General features: G+C 42.2%; 1 protein-coding gene across 5 annotated transcripts in view; it reads left to right on the forward strand.

The window, feature by feature from the left end:
* The window catches only part of LOC127005780 (F-box only protein 9-like), a 172,449-nt gene that overhangs the window by 127,094 nt on the left and 22,385 nt on the right, over positions 1 to 22,970 (forward strand). For 3 of the 5 annotated variants that reach the window (XM_050874876.1, XM_050874875.1, XM_050874874.1), the window contains 3 exons: positions 51 to 239; positions 12,429 to 12,525; positions 22,202 to 22,345. In XM_050874876.1, coding sequence (XP_050730833.1) covers positions 51 to 239; positions 12,429 to 12,525; positions 22,202 to 22,345 — 430 coding nt within the window. The remainder of the gene's footprint in view (positions 1 to 50; positions 240 to 12,428; positions 12,526 to 22,201; positions 22,346 to 22,970) is intronic. The other 2 variants (XM_050874877.1, XM_050874879.1) reach the window with 2 other exon arrangements.

Below are 22,970 nucleotides of genomic sequence, written 5' to 3' on the forward strand. Positions count from 1 at the left end.
CAGGCAATTCTGATCATTTTGTAACTAATGTGATATTCTTTCCCACTCAGGATTTGGGGCCTTAGCTGTGGCGTTCCTGGAGCATATGGGTCATGGCGAAACATGTTCATCCAGCGGCCACACCCACGATACAATGGCTGCTACATATCCCGCACTACCTACTTCAGGTCTGGGGAAAGTAGCTTCCAGGATGAGAACTACCAACCTTGGCACCTAGTCCAGTACTACCGTTATCTGAGGTAAAGTGGAGTCACAAACCAGAAAACTGTTCACCACACTGTTAAGTAAGTTTGGTGCAACTTTTCATCAGTGCTGTTTAAACATGAATAGTAGTTCTATCTATCCACCTTGTCTTTGTAGATCCTTGTTTCCTTCTATGATTTCCAGGGGGCTTCGTGGTGCAGTGGTTAGCACACTCGGCTCACAACCGAGAGAGCCTGGGTTCGATTCCCGGGCGGAGTGGGAAAATTTGGGTGGCTTTTCCGATACCCTACGCCCCTGTCCACCCAGCAGTGAATGGGTACCAGGTATTAATCAGGAATCGTGTCCCGTCTCCTGGGATCTGTTCCCTTCTCCTATAATTCCTTCCCCTTCTGTCTCTCTCCGGCATATGACCACAGATGTTGCGCCGACTAAACAAAACTTTCCAACTTTTTCTATAATTTCCTTGAAGGGCAGAGAATAAGTAAAGTCTTGCATTTGGCATATTCAGATTTGGCAAGTTCTTATTTGTCAACTAATTTTCATTTGGCAACCATATTTTCTCATTTGTCATTTATTACCATTTACCGTTGATAAGGTTTCAGGCCCCGCTCCGCTGCCAGTGCAGCACTTCGCAGGGCCATCAACATTATATGATGCTAGTCTCAAAAAATAATTCTTGATGCACTTGTTTGTAACATCGTAGTGAACGAGCAAGTTGTGATTGTTTTCTTGAAGTTTACTTGTGTCATTTCAATAAACTTGGCATTATCATAGTCACTTAGCCATGTTTCAGTTTGTGCTAAATATCAAGATACTTTCATAGTATCACAAATATCCATTGTTTCATTTATCATATATTTTCTTTATACGTAGCATCACAAATATCCAACATTGTATTTCCATCTCACTGAACATTTAACACACAATATATCTTCGAGTCATAAATACTAATTAATAGCCATGATCGGTTATGTTACAAATTTTCTCAGTTTCAGTCTGAAAAGCTACACAACACTGGTGAATCACTGAGTGATTAGTTCCAGGCTTCTTGTACCTCACGCAATTTATACATTTCTTTCCATCCGTGGTTCAATCCTTTGATTTATTGTCTCCGGCATATTTGTAGCATTGTGGGGCCTCCCCATTGCTCTTGACAGTACAGTTGGTCTGAAGATGGCTGTATCTCTGACAGTGATAACATATAATTGCATGATATCTATCTCTCACAGAACAGTACCCTCTCGAGTTTCGCGCTTGCTTCATTCCGAAGGTATGGCGCTAAACTCGAGGATCGCGAAACTCGAGGTATTGAAATACATGTAAAAGCGCTTATTGGTTCCGACCCGTGGAAAATAATGACTTTTTCCGACTTTACTCCCTTGTTATCACAAAATACGTACCTTGTTAATAGGCAGAAAATGGGAAGTAAGAACAGGTCGTTTTTAAGGGGAGAAGATGCCTAAAAAATAATATTTTTCGACCCAGAGGTCAATATTGAGTTATTAACATCATAATCACCCTTGAAATGTCTGGCATCTTCTGTGAAAACTGCAAGTTGATACCATTATTCCTTATATTTTTAAATCGCCTATGTTTACCATTATTTAAATGCCCCGCGCACTCCAAGCCAGGTGTTATTGCTATTGCTTATGATTTTGATGATATTGAAGCTTTTTTCTGCTTATTGGGGGGCATTTTTTAGTGCTTTTACCCTTTTAGTTATCATATGGCAACATTGAGAAAGCGTGAGAGTAGTAGGAGTGAGTCACGGTTGTGACCGTAGTGTCCCCTCTGACTCCTTGAGGAGTGGATGTCACACGCTCAGCTCCCAAGCATCATTCTCGTTTTGCGAAGCTGTTCCTGAATTTTAGAGGATTTGAAGCCATGGGTCGCCCATCTAACCTCAGGAAAACGCACCTAGAAAAAGTTATGAAGATGACTGAGAGGAGGAGGAGCAGGAGAAGGGAAGAGAGCGTAGCTTCGGGTGAGCAAGCCTTATCTCCCGCCCCCCAGCCAGCCACCACCTCACGACCTGAGTCATCACCACTGCCTCACCCATTACCCTCAACCTCCCAGCATTCACCTCCACCATCATAAGTGACTACCATAGCACCAGAAGTTACACGGACATCTTTGCGATGCCAGCTGTTAAATAAGTTTCCTCCTCCTGACGAAGACGAAGAAAGACTTATACTTAGTCGCAAACAACTGGAAAGCCTTATTTCAACAGCATGCACAAAATGCTGGGAGAGAAAGACGCTTCAGGTAACTGTTTTGACTCAACCGTCATTGTCACGTGTCCTCACCTGCGAGTGAGGAATATCCTCTATACAGGAGGGGACCAGGTACCATAAAGCCTAAACACTAAAATAAACGTTGAATTACCTTTAATTGCCGTTATTATCCCAATATACGTACAATTATGCCACATAAAGCCTGTAAATATGATGATATGCACTACTCAGAAGAAAATGACTCGTATCTCAAAAGTAAGTTTTTTGACCTTTTGGGCAAAATCACGGTGTCAGGTTTTTAACTGACTGCAGACATAAAGATATGTTTAGAAAGAGGAAAGAAAGGAGAATTTTTCTGTAGATTTAGATTTTCGAAAAAATGTCTGTAAATCTCGGTAGAATTTTATTTCCAAAAAGAAGCTAAAGTTTTGTCATCATGATTTTGTATATGTTTTTTTTTCGAATATGCAATGAGAAAATGAAAATCTAAATCTACAGAATTAAAGCTACATGTATCTGGATTATACAGACTGATTCTCAAGACATTAAGAAGAAAAAAACCCGAGTGATTTTGATTAATGCCGACAGCATTTATTAGCATTTACCAAGTACATTATAATTTATTTCTCATCACCTAATGATCAGATCTCAGTGATATTTGGACACTGTATAGTTAACCTACTAAGACATTTGCATACCAAATTTCATATCGATCTTAAAAAAATGAATGTCAGCCTCTAAGTGGAAGGCGTCTTCTTTCCTTAAGCCCTAGTTGAAGGCGGCTGCCTTACAATTGGCTGGCAGTTCTGAATACACGCTTGTGATCCATGTGGTGTTGTCTGCTAGAGTAAGGGCAGTCGCTCGCGGTCACCCGTGGGACAGTTGGACAAACCTATATTTTTCTGGTAGTTTTCTGTGTTATGAAATAATCTGCTAACTCTTTCTGTTGAAAATCTTAAAATCACTAATATTATGATTGACTTTTCAATGCCTCTTGAACGTAAACCGCTGCTGCCGCTGCAAAATAGCTCGCAGAGAGGTTCAACTTGCTTACTGTTTCCATATTTCCCTCACCGCTCACAAAGATCACAAGCAGAAGATGGCGCCACTATAAACACTTGTCTGCACCATGACGGGCTGTGTATTCCCACAGCGCGCATGCATGGTGGACAGCAGAATAACTAATTTCATCGGGGAGATATTTCTCGCAACACCAGCCAGTGTAGTGGACCTTCTTCTTCTTCTTTTGACCTGTAATGCTTTGTATCACTTCTTAGGTCCTCCTTCTCCACACTTTTATACTTCACAACATGCACTTAGGGCCGCTTTCACAGTCATTTTGTTTGTTTTGATCGTTACCAATGGCAGCAGTCGCCGCTATAGTATTTCCACGTGAAACTGGCCGATGGGTAGTGGCGGCTGCGGGGTTAGCCTAGCCCCGCACTTACCACACTTTCAACATCTCTCGCTTCGTCTGCAGCCGCCACTACCCCATCGGCCAGTTTCCGTGAAATACTAAGCGGCGATCACTGCCATTGGTAATGATCAAAACAAAGTGACTGTGAAAGCAGCCCTTAGTTACTTAACAGTGCACACTTATACACTTCACCCTGAACTTAGGTGTTTTTCTGTCCTTTTCTTTCCCTGATTTTGCTTTTCTATGCCTTTTTTGGCAATTTTTCACTATTACTTTTCACCGTCACTGCCATGCATTACAGGTCAAAAGAAGAAGAAGAAAAGGAAAACAACACCTGGAGATCTACAATTTTCATAGACTTGAGAAAAAAGTTTTTGGACTGTGGTTCCACAGCATGAGGTGTTCTCTTATCTTGTTAATCAAGTAGTAAGCAAAGCAGCTCTGCCAGTCCATTTTACGAGTCTCTTGGTGGGCCATCTTCCACTGCTCCTCACTCCTCAGCCACTGCCGTCGTCTGTTTGTTTACATGCAGCCGTTCGGTACCCATGTACCCACGCTCGTACTCACAACCGTTTTCCATTCATAAGGACAACCAACAACTCGCTCCCGGTTGGGCATACGGGCAACCGTGGTTGTCCATAGCTCCAATGGTTGGACACCGCCTTTTAAGGCAACAAGCATGACGCCGACGGTAGGTAGACGTGACCCGTACATGTCAAAGCAACGCGAAACTTGTGGCGGTAATGTGCGAAAGTCGTGATGGTAAGAATTTAGTACTAAGCGCTAAACTCGAGGATTGTGAAACTCGGATAGCGTGAAACTCGAGAGGGTACTGTATACACTCCCCATTCTAGTTTTATCTTGTCATGATGCTTGTGGATCAGCTCTTTAACAGTTGGGTCACATTTCAATATATAGTGCATTGTGCCACCTGCAGCAGGTTTGCTAAAAATCATCTCAATTTTCTTCTCAACTCTTTGGATCAAGTTTAGGAACTCATTCCTGTTTAACATGGTCTCAATTATTGTATGCTAATTGGCTAATTACAAATCATGATCTTTGGCCTTAATTTTCCCACATGTTTAGTTGAAACTTGCTCATCAGTTCCCAATTCTTGGGCTGCTTCATTCCTTGTGTTCTCATCATCAAAGTTCATAACAATGTTACCTCCATTCGTAAACCTTGAATCAGTTATCTGAATGCCTTGTAGTGCCTGGAAAACTTCAGTCTTCATCTCAGTTGCCTTTTATCTTGATCAGAGGCCTTTACAACAAGAAGATTCTTCTTGACTTTCCTCCCCCTCTACGCAACGTCAGCCCAACTGCCTCCTGCAGAATCTGCTTTATCAGCACGGAGCACATCAGCCACCTCACTCAACTCCTCCCTCACCCTCAATGCCTGAGATTCAACTTCATCTTTCACAATTGATATTTTGTCAGATAATTCTTGCTTAGATTCATAATTTTTCCATTATGTTAGTAGCCAGAGATGCCTTATGAAGGCAAGGTGTGCAAATCCAGTTTATTTTATGTAGATTATCCTGTTTGATTTCCGTCAAATAAGCACATTTCACATGGCACCACTTAGGACACAAACAGTATCCAATCCATTTTGACACTTCACCCGTAAAACCTTCACAGATGTAACACCAACCTTTCATGCTCCTGGCCCTGCCAGCCATTGTCGACACAGCAGCTTCCGCGCAGAGCACATGCAACGCACGTCCGCCCAGTGTCATGACTCACTACTCACTCCCCCACTACCCTCACTACCCTCCCTCCATTAAACACTGTCATATTTGATGACCACAGTCTTGCATTTGGCTTTTACATTTAGCATGTGGCACCAGTTGGCTTTCTTGATGGGGCCTGGTGGTCGACCCCAGCCTGTTATGGCACAGGCAAGTGTTTTGTAATGGCACCATTTTGTTTCCTCCTAGGAAATGCTTGCTAACTGTTATTGCTGTACTATTTCCTTGCCCAAAGATTACCCATGTTTTACATTTACGATCCTAGTTTTCAACGGCTCAACTGCCATGTTCATGACGTCAAGCTAGCTGATGAAACAATCGTGAGTGAATCTGCTGCACACGATAATTCGTTGTGTGCCACCAGTCACTTCTATCACTGTAGCCCACTGCCAGCTGTGGGAAAGAAATTCAGTAAATTTTCAGCGTAGGTCACTCTCATCCTCCAATTCCAATGACAAAAGTATTTTTTGATAGTTTTGATCATCATCATCATCATTTCATCGACGCCTGCTCTTAAGACCTCCCACCAGGGGATGGCCACGGTAGAAGAGCTTCCAACTTTCTCTATCCAGACACTCCCTCTAAGTGACATTTGTTTCTTTCCCTTCCTCTCCCTTCCAAAAATTAGGGATTTTTGCAAAAGAAATAACAAGTTTATAGCAAACAAATGAAAGCTCACCAGAAATAAAGTTTTGTCTTCACAATACAGTAAAATCACAACTATCTGCCTCCTGGGTATCTGAAAACCCCAAACCTGGCAAAAATGTGGCCAAGCAAAAAAAAAAAATCAATAAAATCAATAAAAATATCATGAAAATCTGAGCGATTTAAGATTTGAAATACCTGCACAGCACGGCTGTTTACTTTCATTTTCCATCACCACACCAGCAGTGGCAGCAGTCACCTTTCCTTAAGCTCCACCCTCAATCAGCTGATTCTCAGGCCTTATACACGCTATGGGAACAGTCACACTAAAGTCAAAGGACATTCTTGCTTCAGTCATGGTTAAAGTGTATTCACACACTCAGTCAAGGGCCATTCCTGCTCCGGCCGCAGGGCCCATGTCACTCCCACTCCCTCAGCAGGTTGAATCACTCTATCATTGATGGAGGATAAGTGAGTTTTTACAAACAAATTAAGGGGGCTTCGTGGTGCAGTGGTTAGCACACTTGGCTCACAACCGAGAGAGCCCAGGTTCGATTCCTAGGCGGAGTGGAAAAATTTGGGCGGCTTTTCCGATACCCTACACCCCTGTCCACCCAGCAGTGAATGGGTACCAGGTATTAATCGGGGGTTGTGTCCCGTCTCCTGGGATCTGTTCCCTTCTCCTATAATTCCTTCCCCTTCTGTCTCTCACTGGCATATGACCACAGATGTTGCGCCGACTAAACGAAACTTTCCAGCTTACAAACAAATTAGGCGATGATCACCATTGAGAGGCAGTGGCCAAGTGGTTAGCATGCGGGCATGGAGAGCCAGAGGACGTAGCATGGACTAGGTTTGAGTCCCCACCAAAACACGCTAATTTTTAAAGTCATCGCCGCATGGCAAAAGTTTACCCACATGCTGTTTGGATCTTCAGTCAACCTTAACCTCAGAGACTTTGGTCAAGAGGAGCACCGGCCAAGCAAGAGTCATACATCACGGCAGTCACGATCAGTATAATTAGCCTGCACCATGAACGGGCTGGGCCATCCATAAGACCCCTCAGGAATGCCTACCAGTGCTACAGGCAGCACACACATACAGTACCCTCTGGAGTCTCGCGCTATCCAAGTTACGCAATCCTCGAGTTTAGCGCTGAGTCCTAAATTCTTACCATCATGACTTTCATGCATTACCGCCACGAGTTTCACGTTGCTTTGACATGTACTGGTCACGTCTACCTACCGTCAGCGTTATGCTTGCTGCCTTAAAAGGCGGTGTCCAACCATTGGGGCTATGGGCAACCACGGTTGCCCACATGCCCAACCGGGAGCGAGTTGTTGGTTATCCTTGTGAATGGAAAACGGTTGTGAGTACGAGCGTGGGTACGTGGGTACCGAACGGATGCATGTAAACAAACAGACGACGGCAGTGGCTGAGGAGTGAGGAGCAGTGGAAGATGGCCCAACAAGAGATTCATAAAATGGACTGGCAGAGCTGCTTTGCTTACTACTTGATTAACAAGATAAGAGAACACACCGTGCTGGGGCACCACAGTCCAGAAATATTTAGATCAAGTCTATGAAAACTGTAGATCTCCCAGTGTTGTTTTCCTTTTCTTCTTCTTCTTTTGACCTGTAATGCATGGCAGAGACGGTGAAAAGTAATAGTGAAAAATAGCCAAAAAGGGCATAGAAAAGCAAAATCAGGGAAAGAAAAGAACAGACAAATACCTAAGTTCAGGGTGAAGTGTATAAGAGCGTTCACTGTTAAGTAACTAAGGGCCACTTTCACAGTCACTTTGTTTATTTTGATCGTTACCAATGGCGGCGATCGCCGCTTAGCATTTCATGTGAAACTGGCCGATGGGGTAGTGGCGGCTGTAGACGAAGCGAGAGATGTTGAGTGTGTGGTAAGTGCGGGGCTAGGCTAACCCCACACTTGCCACTACCCATCAGACAGTTTCACGTAGAAATACTATTGCGGCGATCGCCGCCATTGGTAACGATCAAAACAAACAAAATGACTGTGAAAGCGGCCCTAAGTGCATGTTGTGAAGTATAAAAGTGTGGAGAAGGAGGACCTAAGAAGTGATACAAAGCATTACAGGTCAAAAGAAGAAGAAGAAGGTCCACTACACTGGCTGGTATTGCGAGAAATATCTCCCCGATGAAATTAGTTATTCTGCTGTCCACCACGCATGCACGCTGTGGGAATACACAGCATTAAAAGTATTAATTTGCCTGGTTTTGTTATAGTCTGTCTGCTTGTGATCTTTGTGAGCTCTGAGGGAAATATGGAAACAGTAAACAAGTTGAACCTCTCTGTGAGCTATTTTGCGGCGGCGGCAGCGGTTTACGTTCAATAGGCATTGAAAAGTCAATCATGATATTAGTGATTTCATGATTTTCAACAGAAAGAGTTAGCAGATTATTTCATAACACAGAAAACTACCTGAAAAATATAGGTTTGTCCAACTGGCCCACGGGTGACCGTGAGCGACTGCCCTTAAGCAGACGACACCACGTGGATCACAAGCGTGTATTCAGAACTGCCAGCCAATTGTAAGGCAGCCGCCTTCAACTGGGGCTTCAAAACAATCTGTTCTTACTTCCCATTTTCTGCCTATTAACAAGGTACGTATTTTGAGATAACAAGGGAGTAAAGTCGAAAAAATTGTGATAACAATTAAGGGAATAAAGTTGAAAAAAGTCATTATTTTCCACGGGTCGGAGCCAATAAGCGCTTTTACATGGATTTCAATACCTCGAGTTTCACGATCCTCGAGTTTTGCGTCATACCTTCGGAAAGAAGCAAGCGTGAAACTCGAGAGGGTAGTGTACACAAAAAAAAAATGGATGAAGAAGTAGAGAAAAGAAAAAAAAGTTGGAAAATGAAGTATTTACCTAGTTGTAGTTTTACAGAGCCTGGGCTTTACGCTCGTGTGGGCTCGTCTCCGTATCTATGTTTATCCAACTTTTCCTTAAAGCTTTGCACACTCCTCGCCGATATTACATTCTCACTCAGTCTGTTCCAAACCTCTATATTTCTTTGCGGGAAGCTATATATTTTTATGTCTCTCAAGCATCTTCCCTTCCTCAATTTTTTACTATGTCCTCTTGTGTTCCTGGTGGTAGTTTCTTCTTTTCGTAGTAACTCCTCGTTATCTACTTCTTCCATTTATGTTACTTTATTTGTTCTTGTAAGATAGGAAGAGTGATCGGGAATACCGTAAACTGTTTCCTCACTTGATTGAGGATGAAAGTAAATATTGGTTATTTTAGAATGAATACTACAACGAAACAGCTGGAAGCACTATTGATACGATGTGATGTGAGAATGCTTAGATATGTGATGGCAATCAGACGGCAAGATGGAATTTCAAATGAAGAAGTGGTGAGGAGGAGTGGCCTGGAGGGCCTGGAGGAGTTGCTGAGTAAGACCAGATTAAGGTGGTTTGGACATGTGAAGAGAAGAGAAGAACACATCCTGAGACGAGCACTGAACTTTGAGGTAGAGGGCAGAAGACCACCAGGAAGGCCAAGGAAGACGTGGAGAAGGGTGGTGAAGGAGGATATGAGGAGGCTGAACATCACAGAAGAAATGGCTGTGGACCGGCAACAGTGGAGGAGGCTCATATTCCGTCCAACCCCACCATAGGGAATAAATGGACGTTAAACGATGATGATGATGATGATGATGATGAATGCTGGTACTTTTGAAAAAAATTCCATTCAAAGCTGAATGATGTAATACTTCTCTCTATGAAGGATGAAGCAGTTCTGGTCATGGTCCATTCCTTGTCCAGTGAGGATATCTTTTGAATGGATTGTGACTGGAGAGTGACTAGACCATGAAGTGACCATTACTACCAAGGTGGATTCTGCCATTGAAATGCATGTTATATGTGACCAGACTGAATGGACCATGTCTTGGCCGTGACTGTCCCTATTGTGTGATTCAGGCCATAGTTAACCCACATCCTCCCATTGTCTTTGGATTCTTAGGTGACAGTCTATTTGTACAAGAGCCCCTAAGTGCTCAGTACTAGTACTCAGGTAAGTACATACCATAGACTCCGTATCCTTGACGAGTGTCAGCGGAACCACCTAAATACGTGAGTTCGAATCCCCATGCTACCACCTCGGATTTTTCAGTCACTGCCGAGTGGCTTAAAACTACCCACATGCTGTCCTGAAGACCACTCATCAACCCGGACTCTAGAGGAAACCGTCCAAGAATCAAGAATGAGTTCCAGGGGGCAGCATGAGCCAAAAGAAGATGGCGCCACTTTAAACACTTGCCTGTGCCATGACGGGCTGGGGCCAAATACCATCCAGGCCCCTCAGCAAGCCTACCGGCACTATAGGCACAGATGTAAAAAAAAAAAATAGATAAATAAAAAATTAGGCAGGCAAACTCAAAATAATAAAAAGGCATCCGGACTTTATTTTGTTACTTAGCCTCACTAAATTTTGCATGTAGCCTCCCACTGATAATGTGCATGGACCCATGAAGTCACATTTTCATTTCAGTTCGTTTTACTATCAATAAGATATACAAAAAACTACCACTAAAACACAACACTAACATCTCTTCTGCCCGCTCACTTTCTGGTTTTTAAAGCCACTCTTGTTTGAGAGAGAGAGAGAGAGAGAGAGAGAGAGAGAGAGAGAGTCATACAAAAAAATATTAGCCTAGTACATCACCGGACTGATTTCTTTTGCGGTGAGTGCATTTATATATATACTTTTGTTATTTTTCACTTATTATCCAAACCTCTTTATCCAATTTCATGCTCCCTATTACTTATATTAGACACCAGTTCTGAATAGCTATCTGTAATACATTATTCACTCATAAGTCCACGAATAGTTGATAAAAGAGATGATGATATTTTTCTAAGGATGTGAGGAAACAAGTGGTGTAGGTGGAATTCCTGAAGTGGAGAGAGAGAGAGAGAGAGAGAGAGAGAGAGAGAATTATACTTTCACTCCATAATCTTCCTTTCTTTCTATTCCTCCTTCAAAATCGGTTCATTTTGTATATTATCCTTTTTTATTTTTTTCCTTTCTCTTATAACCTCCCCTTCCTACCCTTCCCCTTCACCCCCATATTCTCCCTGCCATTCCTCCCTGGCTAGTGCTACTACAGCTGTCGCACCACCCTTCCTTCCTTCCTTCCTTCCTTCCTTCCCACCTCCCACTTCCTCTTCTTTCACATGATGCTGATCTCCTCCTCCCCCTTCCCTGTCCCCGCCCTCCTCCCTCGGAAAGTTGCATTCCCTTCCGTCCCCCTCCTCCCCTTCCCGTCCTCTACTCCCCTGTCCCCCCTTCCTCCTCCCTTGCCTCCCTCTCTCCCTCCTCCAGTCCTCCTTTATTTTTTTTGTATCACAAGTTATTAGTTAGTCAATGGATAGCCGGGATAGGCACTGAAGTATTTTTTTATATTGACTAGTGACGAACGCTACCGCAGTACTGAATTTTCAGTAGGTAACTCTCGATTTACGCAAGTATTGTGTCCTTGAAGAGGTCGCGTAAATCAAAAACAATGTAAATCAAACAAGAGGTAGGTTTCTATCGAAAAATAAATATTCACTTCATTCAGTGGAGAGAGAGAGAGAGAGAGAGAGAGAGAGAGAGTGTGTGTATCCATATCACCGAGATATCCACTCAGGCACTCAGTCTCAGCCTCACTCGTGTGAGGAAGAAATGAGGGACACCATGAGCGACTGACTTGTATTGGTACTGGTACCGAGCAGTCTGGTACCGATGCCGTACCGTATAGCTGGTACCGGTACCTGCTCACCCCTATTGTTGAGTAGCGTGGCAGCGTGGGTACTGTATTGTTGTTCAAGTGGTGCGCGGGAAGAACTGAGCTCAGCTGTGTGGCCACGGCGCCGTGTGAGTCCAGCTGCGTGAGACATCTGGTGGCCACTCCATAAAATATCGCGTATAAGTGAAAAAAACGTGTAAATTAAACATTTATTTGGATTTTGGACCCCGCGTTATTTCAAAAGCGCATAAACCAAACTCGCGTAAATCGAGAGTTACCTGTACCCTATGGCCACAGTGATCTCATCTTAGATAGTTGCAGACACTGGGATGATAGTATTTGAATGGTGTGAGTTATAATTTAGGCAGTTTCAGTAGATGAAAATATCTAATAATCTCTTCAGGTTCTTCCCTGATGGCATTGTCACCATGCTGACCACTGCTGATGAGCCTCAAGTGGTGGTCTCTCAGTTACGGACACGCGATGTAAGGAACCCACAGGTTAGTACTGTAGCAGGTAAACCTTATTCGTAATAAGAGTTTGTTGAGTTATATCAGCATTACCCTTCCTCAGTCAGTTAGAAGCTGCCACACCAGCAAGATCTAAGCTGCACCTCTCTCCGGAGTGGAAAAATTTGGGCGGCTTTTCCGATACCCTACGCCCCTGTCCACCCAGCAGTGAATGGGTACCAGGTATTAATCGGGGGTTGTGTCCCGTCTCCTGGGATCTGTTCCCTTCTCCTATAATTCCTTCCCCTTCTGTCTCTCTCCGGCATATGACCACAGATGTTGCGTCGACTAAACAAAACTTTCCAACTTTTGCATCTCTCTCATAGACATGCTTAGATTTATCATGGTTGTGAATGCATTTTTTTTCTGTTGTACACGCTATAGCCCCTAGCAAGGAGTTATTAGGGAAACCATAGCAAATCATTGCTCTCTAGGAGGCAGGCCATCAAACAAAGAAAATAAGTGACCTTGTGGGTGTAGCAAGTGAACCATTAGAAAAGAGCTGATGAGGTTCAGGGAGTACAGCATGCCTACTATGCGTCTTCACACCACGCGAAACGCCTACTACGTAAGGACCTAAAATTATAACCCACAAACTCAAACTGCTTAAGTTGAACCCACAGTGCGTGATATGGTGGCAAGGAATGAAGGAACTATCGAATTCCACACTGCCGAGTGGCCTAAGACTACCCACATGCTGGCCTGAAGACCACCCATCAATCTGGGCTCTAGATGACCTCTCCAAAGAGAAGCTCAAAGATGAGTTCCGGGGGCAGCATGAGCCAACACAAGATGGCGCCACTATAAACATTCTTGGGCCGACCATCAGGCCCCACCAGGAAGAAGCCTATCGGCACAATAGGCCGTGACGTAAAAAAAAAAAAAAAGAACTTTAGTCAGTCAAACAAAGCAAAATTGAGACAAGAACAGAAGCAAGCGATGAAAATGTAGGATAACAAAAGATGCAGAAGGGCACTGTGTAATGTGCTACAACCCAAAAACGTCTACAATGGCGTACAAGCGCAAAGCAACCATGAGCAGATTTATGAACGTGAAGAAGGCTTCTGGAACAAAATGGAGACCCAAGAAACATACAAGAAAGCAACGTTAGAAGCAAGAGTCACGACTCTGTCTTCACACCAACCTCACCACCACCACCACCTTTGAGTGATAATATTTTTTATAATAAAGGGGGACCAGATGCCTTATCCTTCTCCAGTAAGTCAACAAGGTATAAACAATCATGTGAAGATTTCATGCCAATCAAATGAATACAAATGGCAAGACACATGTGTAATGCGGGGAAAACCAGAACAATCGATCATCGTAAGTAATTAAGGTATTAACTGTGAATTATGTGATGGTGCGGCTGGGCAGACCTTCAGACAGACAGACGAACCAGTGATGGGTCAGCATCGCGTGGTTCTGACTCATCGTGAAGGTTTGTTTGTTTTTTTTTTTTTCCACGGGGATCGACGAGGAGGAATTTTTCACCTAAGTCACGTGGGAGAGAGAAACAGCTGTCTCTGAACTCCTGAGTTAGTGGAACAGGCCAAGTATCTGTAACTACAACCACCGGTAGTATCCTAGTTTAGCCGGCAGCCACGCCAAAGGGGAGAGGAGGAGGCGAGTAGGGAAGGCATTGAGAGCTGCCTATCAGATGAGCTCTGGCCTCTCCTTATGCAGGTACATGTGAAATTAATTCCTACGGACAGTGATTATTTAGTGTGTTACAATGTTATTATTATACCTATAACAGTTAAACTCAGACGAGCTCTGGCCTCTCCTTACGCAGGTCCCCTACTGACTGAGCGGTTATCCCCTTGTTGTGTAGTAAAATATGTAAAGTTTCCCTTTGTTGTGCCGATCCATGATCACCCTCTGGTATCTTAGACCCGCACAAATGTCTCATCCCATGATTAACTCAGTAATAGAAAAGGAGAAATTTTTAGTGTCTTTTGTAAAGTCCAATGTTTGTGTGGATTCATGACCACCTTCTTGGTGCCTTGAACCCCCACGACTACCTTGCTTCCATGATCATCCCTGTGAACACATATGGGTGGTAAGAGAACATTTTTCTGTAATAATTATGTATCATTGAACCCTGATTAGGGTAGCTTGTTATTTAGCAACGGTTATTTGTTTAAGTTATGGCCAGTGTACCACATCCTTCATGTAGTTGTAATAGTCTGAAGAGATGAGTGAGCCCTTTAAGGTGAATAGGAGTGATGAGTGATAATTATTAATTAGGATTGTTACTTAACTTCAGTAAGCTCGCTACCATGACCAACAGAATAATGAGTTGTCATAATATTGTTACTTAACTTCCATAAGCTCGCTACCATTATATACCAACATAATGTGAATAAACCTCATAATTTAACCTTGTGTTGCATCACCCTAACAACTATGAAGCTCACTTGATAGTAATATATTAAAAACAAAGGATCGAAGCTGAAGGCAACACACATGAAATATAAAAAAAAATCTTTAGGAGCCAAAATCTTGGAAATTTGTTTTTTACACTTCAAAAAAATTCACAAAATCGACAAAACATCTGACAGTCTTTTGTAAGGTATCAATATAAACTACAACTAAATGGCAATTTTTTTCATTTTGTACATTTTTTAAAAATGTAAAAAGAAAATGGGAGAAAAGTGGAGAAAATTATTAGTGAAAAAATTCAATTTCTTTTTTTCGAAGCCAAAACAAAAAATAAAAAATTTACAAAATGAGAAATGTAGATATATACACAAAGTTTCTATGGTATTTTTTTTCAAAGCAATTAACTAAAAACTAAAGTCTGAAACAAAAAGAAGATTTTATGCTCAGTTTGATTCTCCCCTTCACATTCACCCAAATTTCACAAAATTCACAGAATGTCATACATTTACACCAACAAACAACATACTAAAATTTCAAAGCCATAGGACATACTGTGTGCCCAGGAGGGACCCCCCCCTGGCGCCCTCCTGTGTGCGGAAAAAATGACCATGAAGTACAGTATTACAAATAGAAATTTAGGAAGAATGGGAAATGTCAAATGGGAAAAGTTTGAAGTGGAAGGTGAAGAAAATACATGGGGAGCTAAAGTTTTAAAATTGGCCACAGAAAACCTCATGACAATGGGTGAAGGAAGAGACGAGATTTAGAGAAGATGAATCTGCAATTTTCACTAAAGCTTGTTAAGTGAAGTGTGACAGGTGTGCAGAAAAAGTGACCATGTAGTATTACAAATAGAAATTTAGGAAGAATGGGAAGAAACTGGATCAGAAAACCATAAAGAGAAAAGAAGGAATAACAATAAAGCTTAGTAAATATAATGAATTGAGAGTTTTGGAAGTATAAATTGGTCAGATATGAAAAAGCTGGAAAAATTACAAAAAAAATATGATTACTTCCTTAAAACTTACAATGAAGGTGTGATAAAGTGGGTACCCTACTCTGTAATAAAGAAAAGTGGGAAAAAAATGAGTGGTTTAATACAAGATGTCTGGAAACAAAGAAGAAGAAAGATAAAGCATGGAGAAACTTAGAAAGGAGAAGGAATGCCATAAACAGGGAAAGCTGTAGACAAGCTAAAAATAATTACACCATAGTGAGGAGAGAAGAAAAAAAGTGTGAAAAGAACATAATAGAAAAATATAAGGAGGACCCATAACTTTTTTATAGACACTTAAATAAGAAATTGAGGAAAAAAGCTGTGAATGCGATCAAAGTGGGTGACCAAGTCTATAAGGATACAAAGGAAATCTGTGAAAAAATATTAAATGAAAACTTTCAGAAAGTATTTGCCCAGGAGACAGAATTTGAAAAGAGGAATGAAGAAAAGTGTCAAGAGTATGGATAACATAAAAGTGGATAGAGAGGAGATGATGGGGCTATTAAAATCACTAGATGGTGAGAAGGCAATGGGTCCAGATGAAATATCAGGTCAAGTACTAGAAGAGTGCAGTGGACAGTTAATAGAACCAGTTCATGATATTATGAGTTGTTCAATCAAGACCGGGGAAGTCCCAGTACAGTGGAAAAGGGCACATGTGGTCCCATCATATAAGAGAGGAAACAAAGAGCCTCTGAACTATAGACTGATTTCTCTAACAAGAGTAATGCGCAAGCTGTGTGAGAAGATAAAGAGACAGCGGATAGACCATACAGAAAGAGAGAAAATAATAAATAAAAGTCAATTTGGATTCAGACAAGATAAATCTTGTGTCACAAATCTAATATGTTTTTACTCAAGAGTAATAAATATAGTGCAGGGGAGAGATGGATGGGCAGACTCCACAATTTTGGACCTAAAAAAGGCATTTGATAAAGTTCCACATAAGAGACTGCTGTGGAAACTAGAAAATAGAGGAGGATTGGGGAGAAAAAGTCAGAATGGATGAAAGATTACCTAGCAAACAGAGAAATGAGAACTGTGTTGAAAGATGAAATATCAGAATGGAGAACAGTCACAAGTGGAGTTCCTCAGGGATCAGTGTTAGCGCCTATAATGTTTTTAATGTATATAAATGACATGCCAGAAAAAGTAAAGAGTTACATGAGTATGCTTGCAGATGATGCTAAACTGCTTAGAAAAATAACACTAGCCAACAATGAATTTATTGTCTAAGTTTTTTTAGCTTATTTAGGACACTTTTGATGTGCTGAATCCAAACATCACATTGGTTTTGCTCAGTCAGGTCAACTTTTTTATCTATCTCCACATGATGTTTTACTTTTTTATATTTATTTATTTATTTATTTATTTATTTTTTTTTTTTTTTTACATGTACGGGTATTTTCTATTTAGTATATGAGGCATAATTCTTTCTTATTTCTTTAAATAAACTAATTCTGCCCTACCTGAGCCTGGATTGGCCAGCGCATGAAGATGGTGGCGAGCTGGGGGTAGGGAGGGGAGGTGTTGGAGCACCGGGTAAAGAAACAGCTGCTCTACCTACGGTGAGATATTTGAAATGTCAACTCATTACTTAACCAAATATTATTAATATTATTGGCCTGACCTTAAGTAGGTCTATAAACTGGTGAAGTAGTGACTAGTTACTGTAGCGTGAGGAGTACCTACAGCTTGAATCCCACAGGCAACTGAGGGGGAAGCATTGCTGGGCTGGCCTAGCCCACCCCACCCCACCCCAGCCTTACATCCCTCCTGCCTTACCCCAACCCTGCTGGGCCACTGTGTGAGGACAGCGGTGGGGAAGGTAGAGGGGTAGGAAGCGCAGGAACTGTGTAAACAAATTGCTGCTATACCCGCAGCAAAATATTTGAAATATCAACTCATTACTCAACCAAGTGTTACTAATGTTATTTGCCTGGTTGTAATAGGCCTACTTACTGGTAGAGTAGCAACTAGGTACTGTGAGGAATACTTACAGCTTTAGTTCCACAAGCAACTGAGAGGGAAGTCTGTGTGGGCTGGCCCTGCCCACCCACCCTTCCCCCCTCCTGCCTTATCCCAGCCCACCAGGGCTAGCATATGAAGACATTGGCAGGGAAGGGGAAGGAGTGGTAGGAAGCATGGGAACTGCATAAACAAAGCACTGCTCAACCCACGGTGGGATATTTGAAATGTCAACTCGCTACTTAACCAAAACCTACTACTATTTTTGGACTGGTCATAAATGCAAGCAGTCGTAAGTTGCATATGTCGTAACTCGAGGATTACCTATACAGTGTATACCGGGGGCTTTGTGGTGCAGTGGTTAACACACTCAGCTCACAACCAAGAGAGCCCGTGTTCGATTCCCAGGCGAAGTGGAAAAATTTGGGCGGCTTTTCCAGTACCCTACGCCCCTGTCCACCCAGCAGTGAATGAGTACCAGGTATTAATCGGGGGTTGTGTCCCGTCTTCTGGGATCTGTTCCCTTCTCCTATAATTCCTTCCCCCTCTGTCTCTCTCCGGCATATGACCACAGATGTTGCGCCGACTAAACAAAACTTTCCAAACTACCTATACAGTATGGTACAAAGGTAAAAAAAAATTTATGTACGTTTTTCGTACCGTTTCATACCAAGCCACACCTGCTGGAGACTGAGTGACCTTTCCTAACTCCCTCACCAGACCTGAGGGAAGGTTAGTAGGGTAGCAACTGTAATTAATCCCCCTATCTTTGACCTGACCCCTGACTTCAGAGGCTTGGTCACTCTGGTAAGTGTGGTTAGGAAGGTGTGGCCCTGTCTCAGCCCTCCCAAAGGACCCCTGTGTGGTGCAATATCAGGTATGAAGTTGAGGTATGATACTTTATCATACAAGAATGGTATGTATGAAGGCAATACAGTCATACCTTGGTTTACGAGTTCAATTCATTCCAGAGTTTTGCGTGCACACCAAAACACTCGTAAACCAAAACGAATTTCCCCATTGAAATTAATGTGAATCCCATTAATGTGTCCCTTATATAAAAAAAATATTTATATAAAAATCGTTTTATATGTTATTTTATACAGAATTAAAGTAATTTTACTAACAAATAGCATTGATGAATAATAAAAGACACAAATCAATGTGTTATGGTAGTTACGGAGACTTCCACAACTGCTCTCTCGAGGTGTAGGCTTCACACTGCCGCAGCCGCAGTTTCCCTATCTTGAGGCACTGGAACTACATTCGACCACCAATGTGAAGCTAACCCGATGTATCATCCAAGATGGAGGGTGAACGGGAGTCAGTCACGTCCAGGAGGGCATACAAGCCGCCGAAGCTCTCACCCCATTCATGTTGCGAGCATATTATCCGCCGTTCCTGTTTTCTTTTTTGCAACATCATCCTTTTTTTAACCATCTTTCTGGGGGACATTGTTAAAGCACAAAGAACACACACTGTAGTACTGAAAACACAAAGATCGCACACCAAAGCACAAATACAATAGGACACGAGCCCATGGGTGCTATCTCTACAAGTTTACAACGCAGACTGAGATTAGAGTTGCCAACTTACTACCCTTTCCACAAAATACAGAATGCCATTTGTTTGTATTTGGCTGTCTGAATGGTTAAGCAGATAAACTTCAGTATTTGAAAACTGTAGTGAGCGCATTTCTCGGTGAACCACAAAACCAGTCCATAAAATTATGTGTGTCAAGGGTCATCCTGAAATACGTGTAAAATACATGTTGCAGCGTCCCTCCCCCCTTCCTCCTGCCTTCACCAGCAGCAGGCAGCGGCTGTGATGTCAGTCATGGAAGGCTAAAGAAATTTTAGGGTTGCCACCCATTCCTTAAAATATGGATTTGTTCTGTATTGGAGAATGGGATGTTGCGGTCCTTATTTTTCTGAGCTCAAGGTGGCAACCCTGAGACTCTAATTCCATTTTTTTCTGCTTTGATCACTCTTGTCTTGCGGCGAACAAAAGGAACCCACGCTCACGTCTTCGACTTGTACAAAGACACACGCCAGTCCTTGTCGAAAGACTGACTTGGTCGGCTAGGCTGACGTAAGCCAATAGTCGGTCTATCAGCATCCTTCCCTCCCCTTCATGAGCCGTCACCTGGCAAGGGTCTGTGGTCCCTCCTTGGAGAGACCTACGCGCTTGATCCTGACGGCCTCCATATAGCCCGTGTCCCCACCCTTGAGGTGGCGACAAATTAAAAAAAAAAAAAATCTACACACAGGATGCTCGTATACCAAGTCACTGCTCATAAACCAAGGCATTTCTTGTGATTTTTTTTTTTTTTTTTTTTTTTTTTTTTTTTTATCATAAATCAAAACATTCGTAAAATAAGGCACTCGTAAACTGAGGTATGATATTTAGCCTATGTTTTTGTTTGTTTGTTTGTTTGTTTGTTTGTTTTACGTCTACGCCTATAGCGCCGGTTGGCTTGCTTGAGGGGTCTGGATGGTGTTCGGCCCCAGCTCGTCATGGCGCAGGCAAGTGTTTATAGTGGCACCATCTTCTCTTGATATAGATACGGTATGAAGGTACGGTACTGATTTTCCTTTGGTATTGATTACGACATAAGGAATTGTACCATACCGTACTGCATCCTCTGTGGGGTAGAGAAAGGAAGAGGGGAGGGGCAGAGCTGCAGTGCTGTGTGCACAATGGCAGAAAGCAAAATTCAACAGCTACACGCTGCAGGTATTTCAAATTTTTTCTGTATTTTAGTCGGCCAGATTTTTTCAGATTGCTTGGGCTTTCTGGATACCTGAAGCCAGATAATCAGGGTTTCACAATAAAAAGAGGACTCAGGAATAGGATAGTTCTGCAAATCATGACTAATGGCTCTCTAACATGGGCATGGAGTGAGTCAAGAGGCAAGGATATGTGCGCAGCAGAAATAAAAGTTACTTCAGGAGAACTTGTAGATTAACAAGATATAATGGTATGAGGAATGATTGTAGTGCCGCGACTATCCCTGATGAACGAGCCTCCCACAACCCACTTAGCCAGTGGGGTACCTCTTTGGCCGACTCGGTAGGGAGTGGCTCTCTCGTCACGCTGATCGTGGGTTCAATCCCAGCCCAGGCAGCCGGCAAATACCCTCTCCGGGTCTTGATTAATTTCTCATGTGTTGTTTCGATACACGCAGAGGTCGTGTAGGAAAATAGAGGAAAAAGAGAAAAATGAAACTCTCGGGGTATGACATGATGTTTGCACGTGTTGTGGTGTGGGTGTATTTACCTAGTTGTAGTTTTACAGGCTTACGCTCGTGTGGTCCCGTCTCCATATCTGTATGTGTTCAGCTTTTCCTTAAAGTTATGCACACTCTTCGCCGATACTACATCCTCACTTAGTCTGTTCCAAACCTTTGTTTCTTTGCAGGAAGCTATATTACTTTGTCTCTCAAGCATCTTCCTTTCCTCAATTTTTTACTGTTTCCTCGTGTGTAGCTGGTGGTTCTTCTCTTAGTAGTTAGTAGTAACTCCTCATTGTCTACTTCTTCCATTTTATTTAATAATTTATAAATTTGTGTTATGTCTCCCCTTTCTCTTCTTTGTTCCAGTGTTGGTAGGTCCATTTCCTTTAACCTTTCTTCATATGACAGTCCCTCCAGTTCTGGAACCATTTTCGTTGCCATCCTTTGTATTCTTTCTAGTTTTTTTTTTTTATGTGTTTCTTCTTATGGAGAGACCACACCGTCTCCGCATATTCCAATTTTGGTCTAATCATAGTGGTTATTATCTTTTTCATCATATCCTTACCCATGTAGTGGAATGCTAATCCTATATTTCTTACCATTTTATGCGTATCACCGAATATCCTATTAACACGACTCTCAGACTGTTGATTATTCTGTATTGTGACTCCCAGATCTCTCTCTTCTTGAACTTTTTTTAATATTTCTCCATGTCCCATTCTATATGTCCATTTTGGTCTCCCTTCACTCTTTCCCATTTCCATTACATGTGAGAGCAAAAGCTGTAGAGTGCAGAATGATGGGATGGATGAAGCATAATTCATTCAGATGTTTTAAAAATCTAATAGAAAAGGGTGTTTGCAAGTAAGATAGGGGGGTAGGGGGTAGCAGGAACACATGGAGAGAGAAGGGATAGGGATTGTGGATGTTGCAAAAAACTGTATGAACAAGGAGCACTGGAGACTTTTACCATAACCACCATCCTAAGAGGACTTCCTTCCCAAAAGGAACAGGGTATCAAAGCTATAAATAGCTATATAAAATTTATATTTGCAGAGCATGAAAAGACTTCTGTGTTTCAGGTATTACAAGGACATTACCACATCCTAGGCTCCGGTTTGTCCCTGGTGCTGAAGCGACGATCAAGGGAAAGGCAGATCAACAGAAGGAAGGGTCGCAGGTACAGAGGAGGAACTACCGATGTTGCAGAAACTGTTTTTCAAATAGTAAGTTTGTTGGCAATCATTAGCAATATCACATCACAATCTACTCATTAGACACCTGCTATTGTAGCAAGGTAAATAGGAAATTCAGATCTTATCTTTCCACCATCATTAGAACCACTATTTTTTTATATTTATTCATCTAGGCAACTAAGGGCTAAACAAAAATTATTAGCACAGGGATGACCTTAAGTAGGTCTTGTGTAGCAGGGTACAAGAGTGGTGAAATCATGCAGTTACAAGTTTAGAAAAGCAGCAGACTTTAACCTGGTAGCAGCGATGTGCAAAATTTGTGGCTTTACCGTGTAGCAGCAACTGGCCAAATTTGTGCCATGATTTAAACCCCCCAAAATACGTGATACATAATCTGATCACAAATGCTTTGCATCCCTTGCACAGGGATGACCTTAAGTAGGAGAGTGGTGAAATCATGTAGTTACAAGTTTAGAAGAGCAGCAGACTTTAACCCGGTAGCAGCGACGAGCCAAATTTGTGGCTTTACCATGTAGCAGCGACGGGCCAGATTTGTGCCATGATTTAAACCCCCCAAAATAGATGATACTTAATCTGATCACAAATGCTTTGATATATATTATGAAATGGTTTATTTGAGGGATGATTTTTTCTC

The sequence above is a fragment of the Eriocheir sinensis genome, chromosome 31 (assembly GCF_024679095.1).
Source record: "Eriocheir sinensis breed Jianghai 21 chromosome 31, ASM2467909v1, whole genome shotgun sequence".
NCBI classification, from domain to species: Eukaryota; Metazoa; Arthropoda; class Malacostraca; order Decapoda; family Varunidae; genus Eriocheir; species Eriocheir sinensis.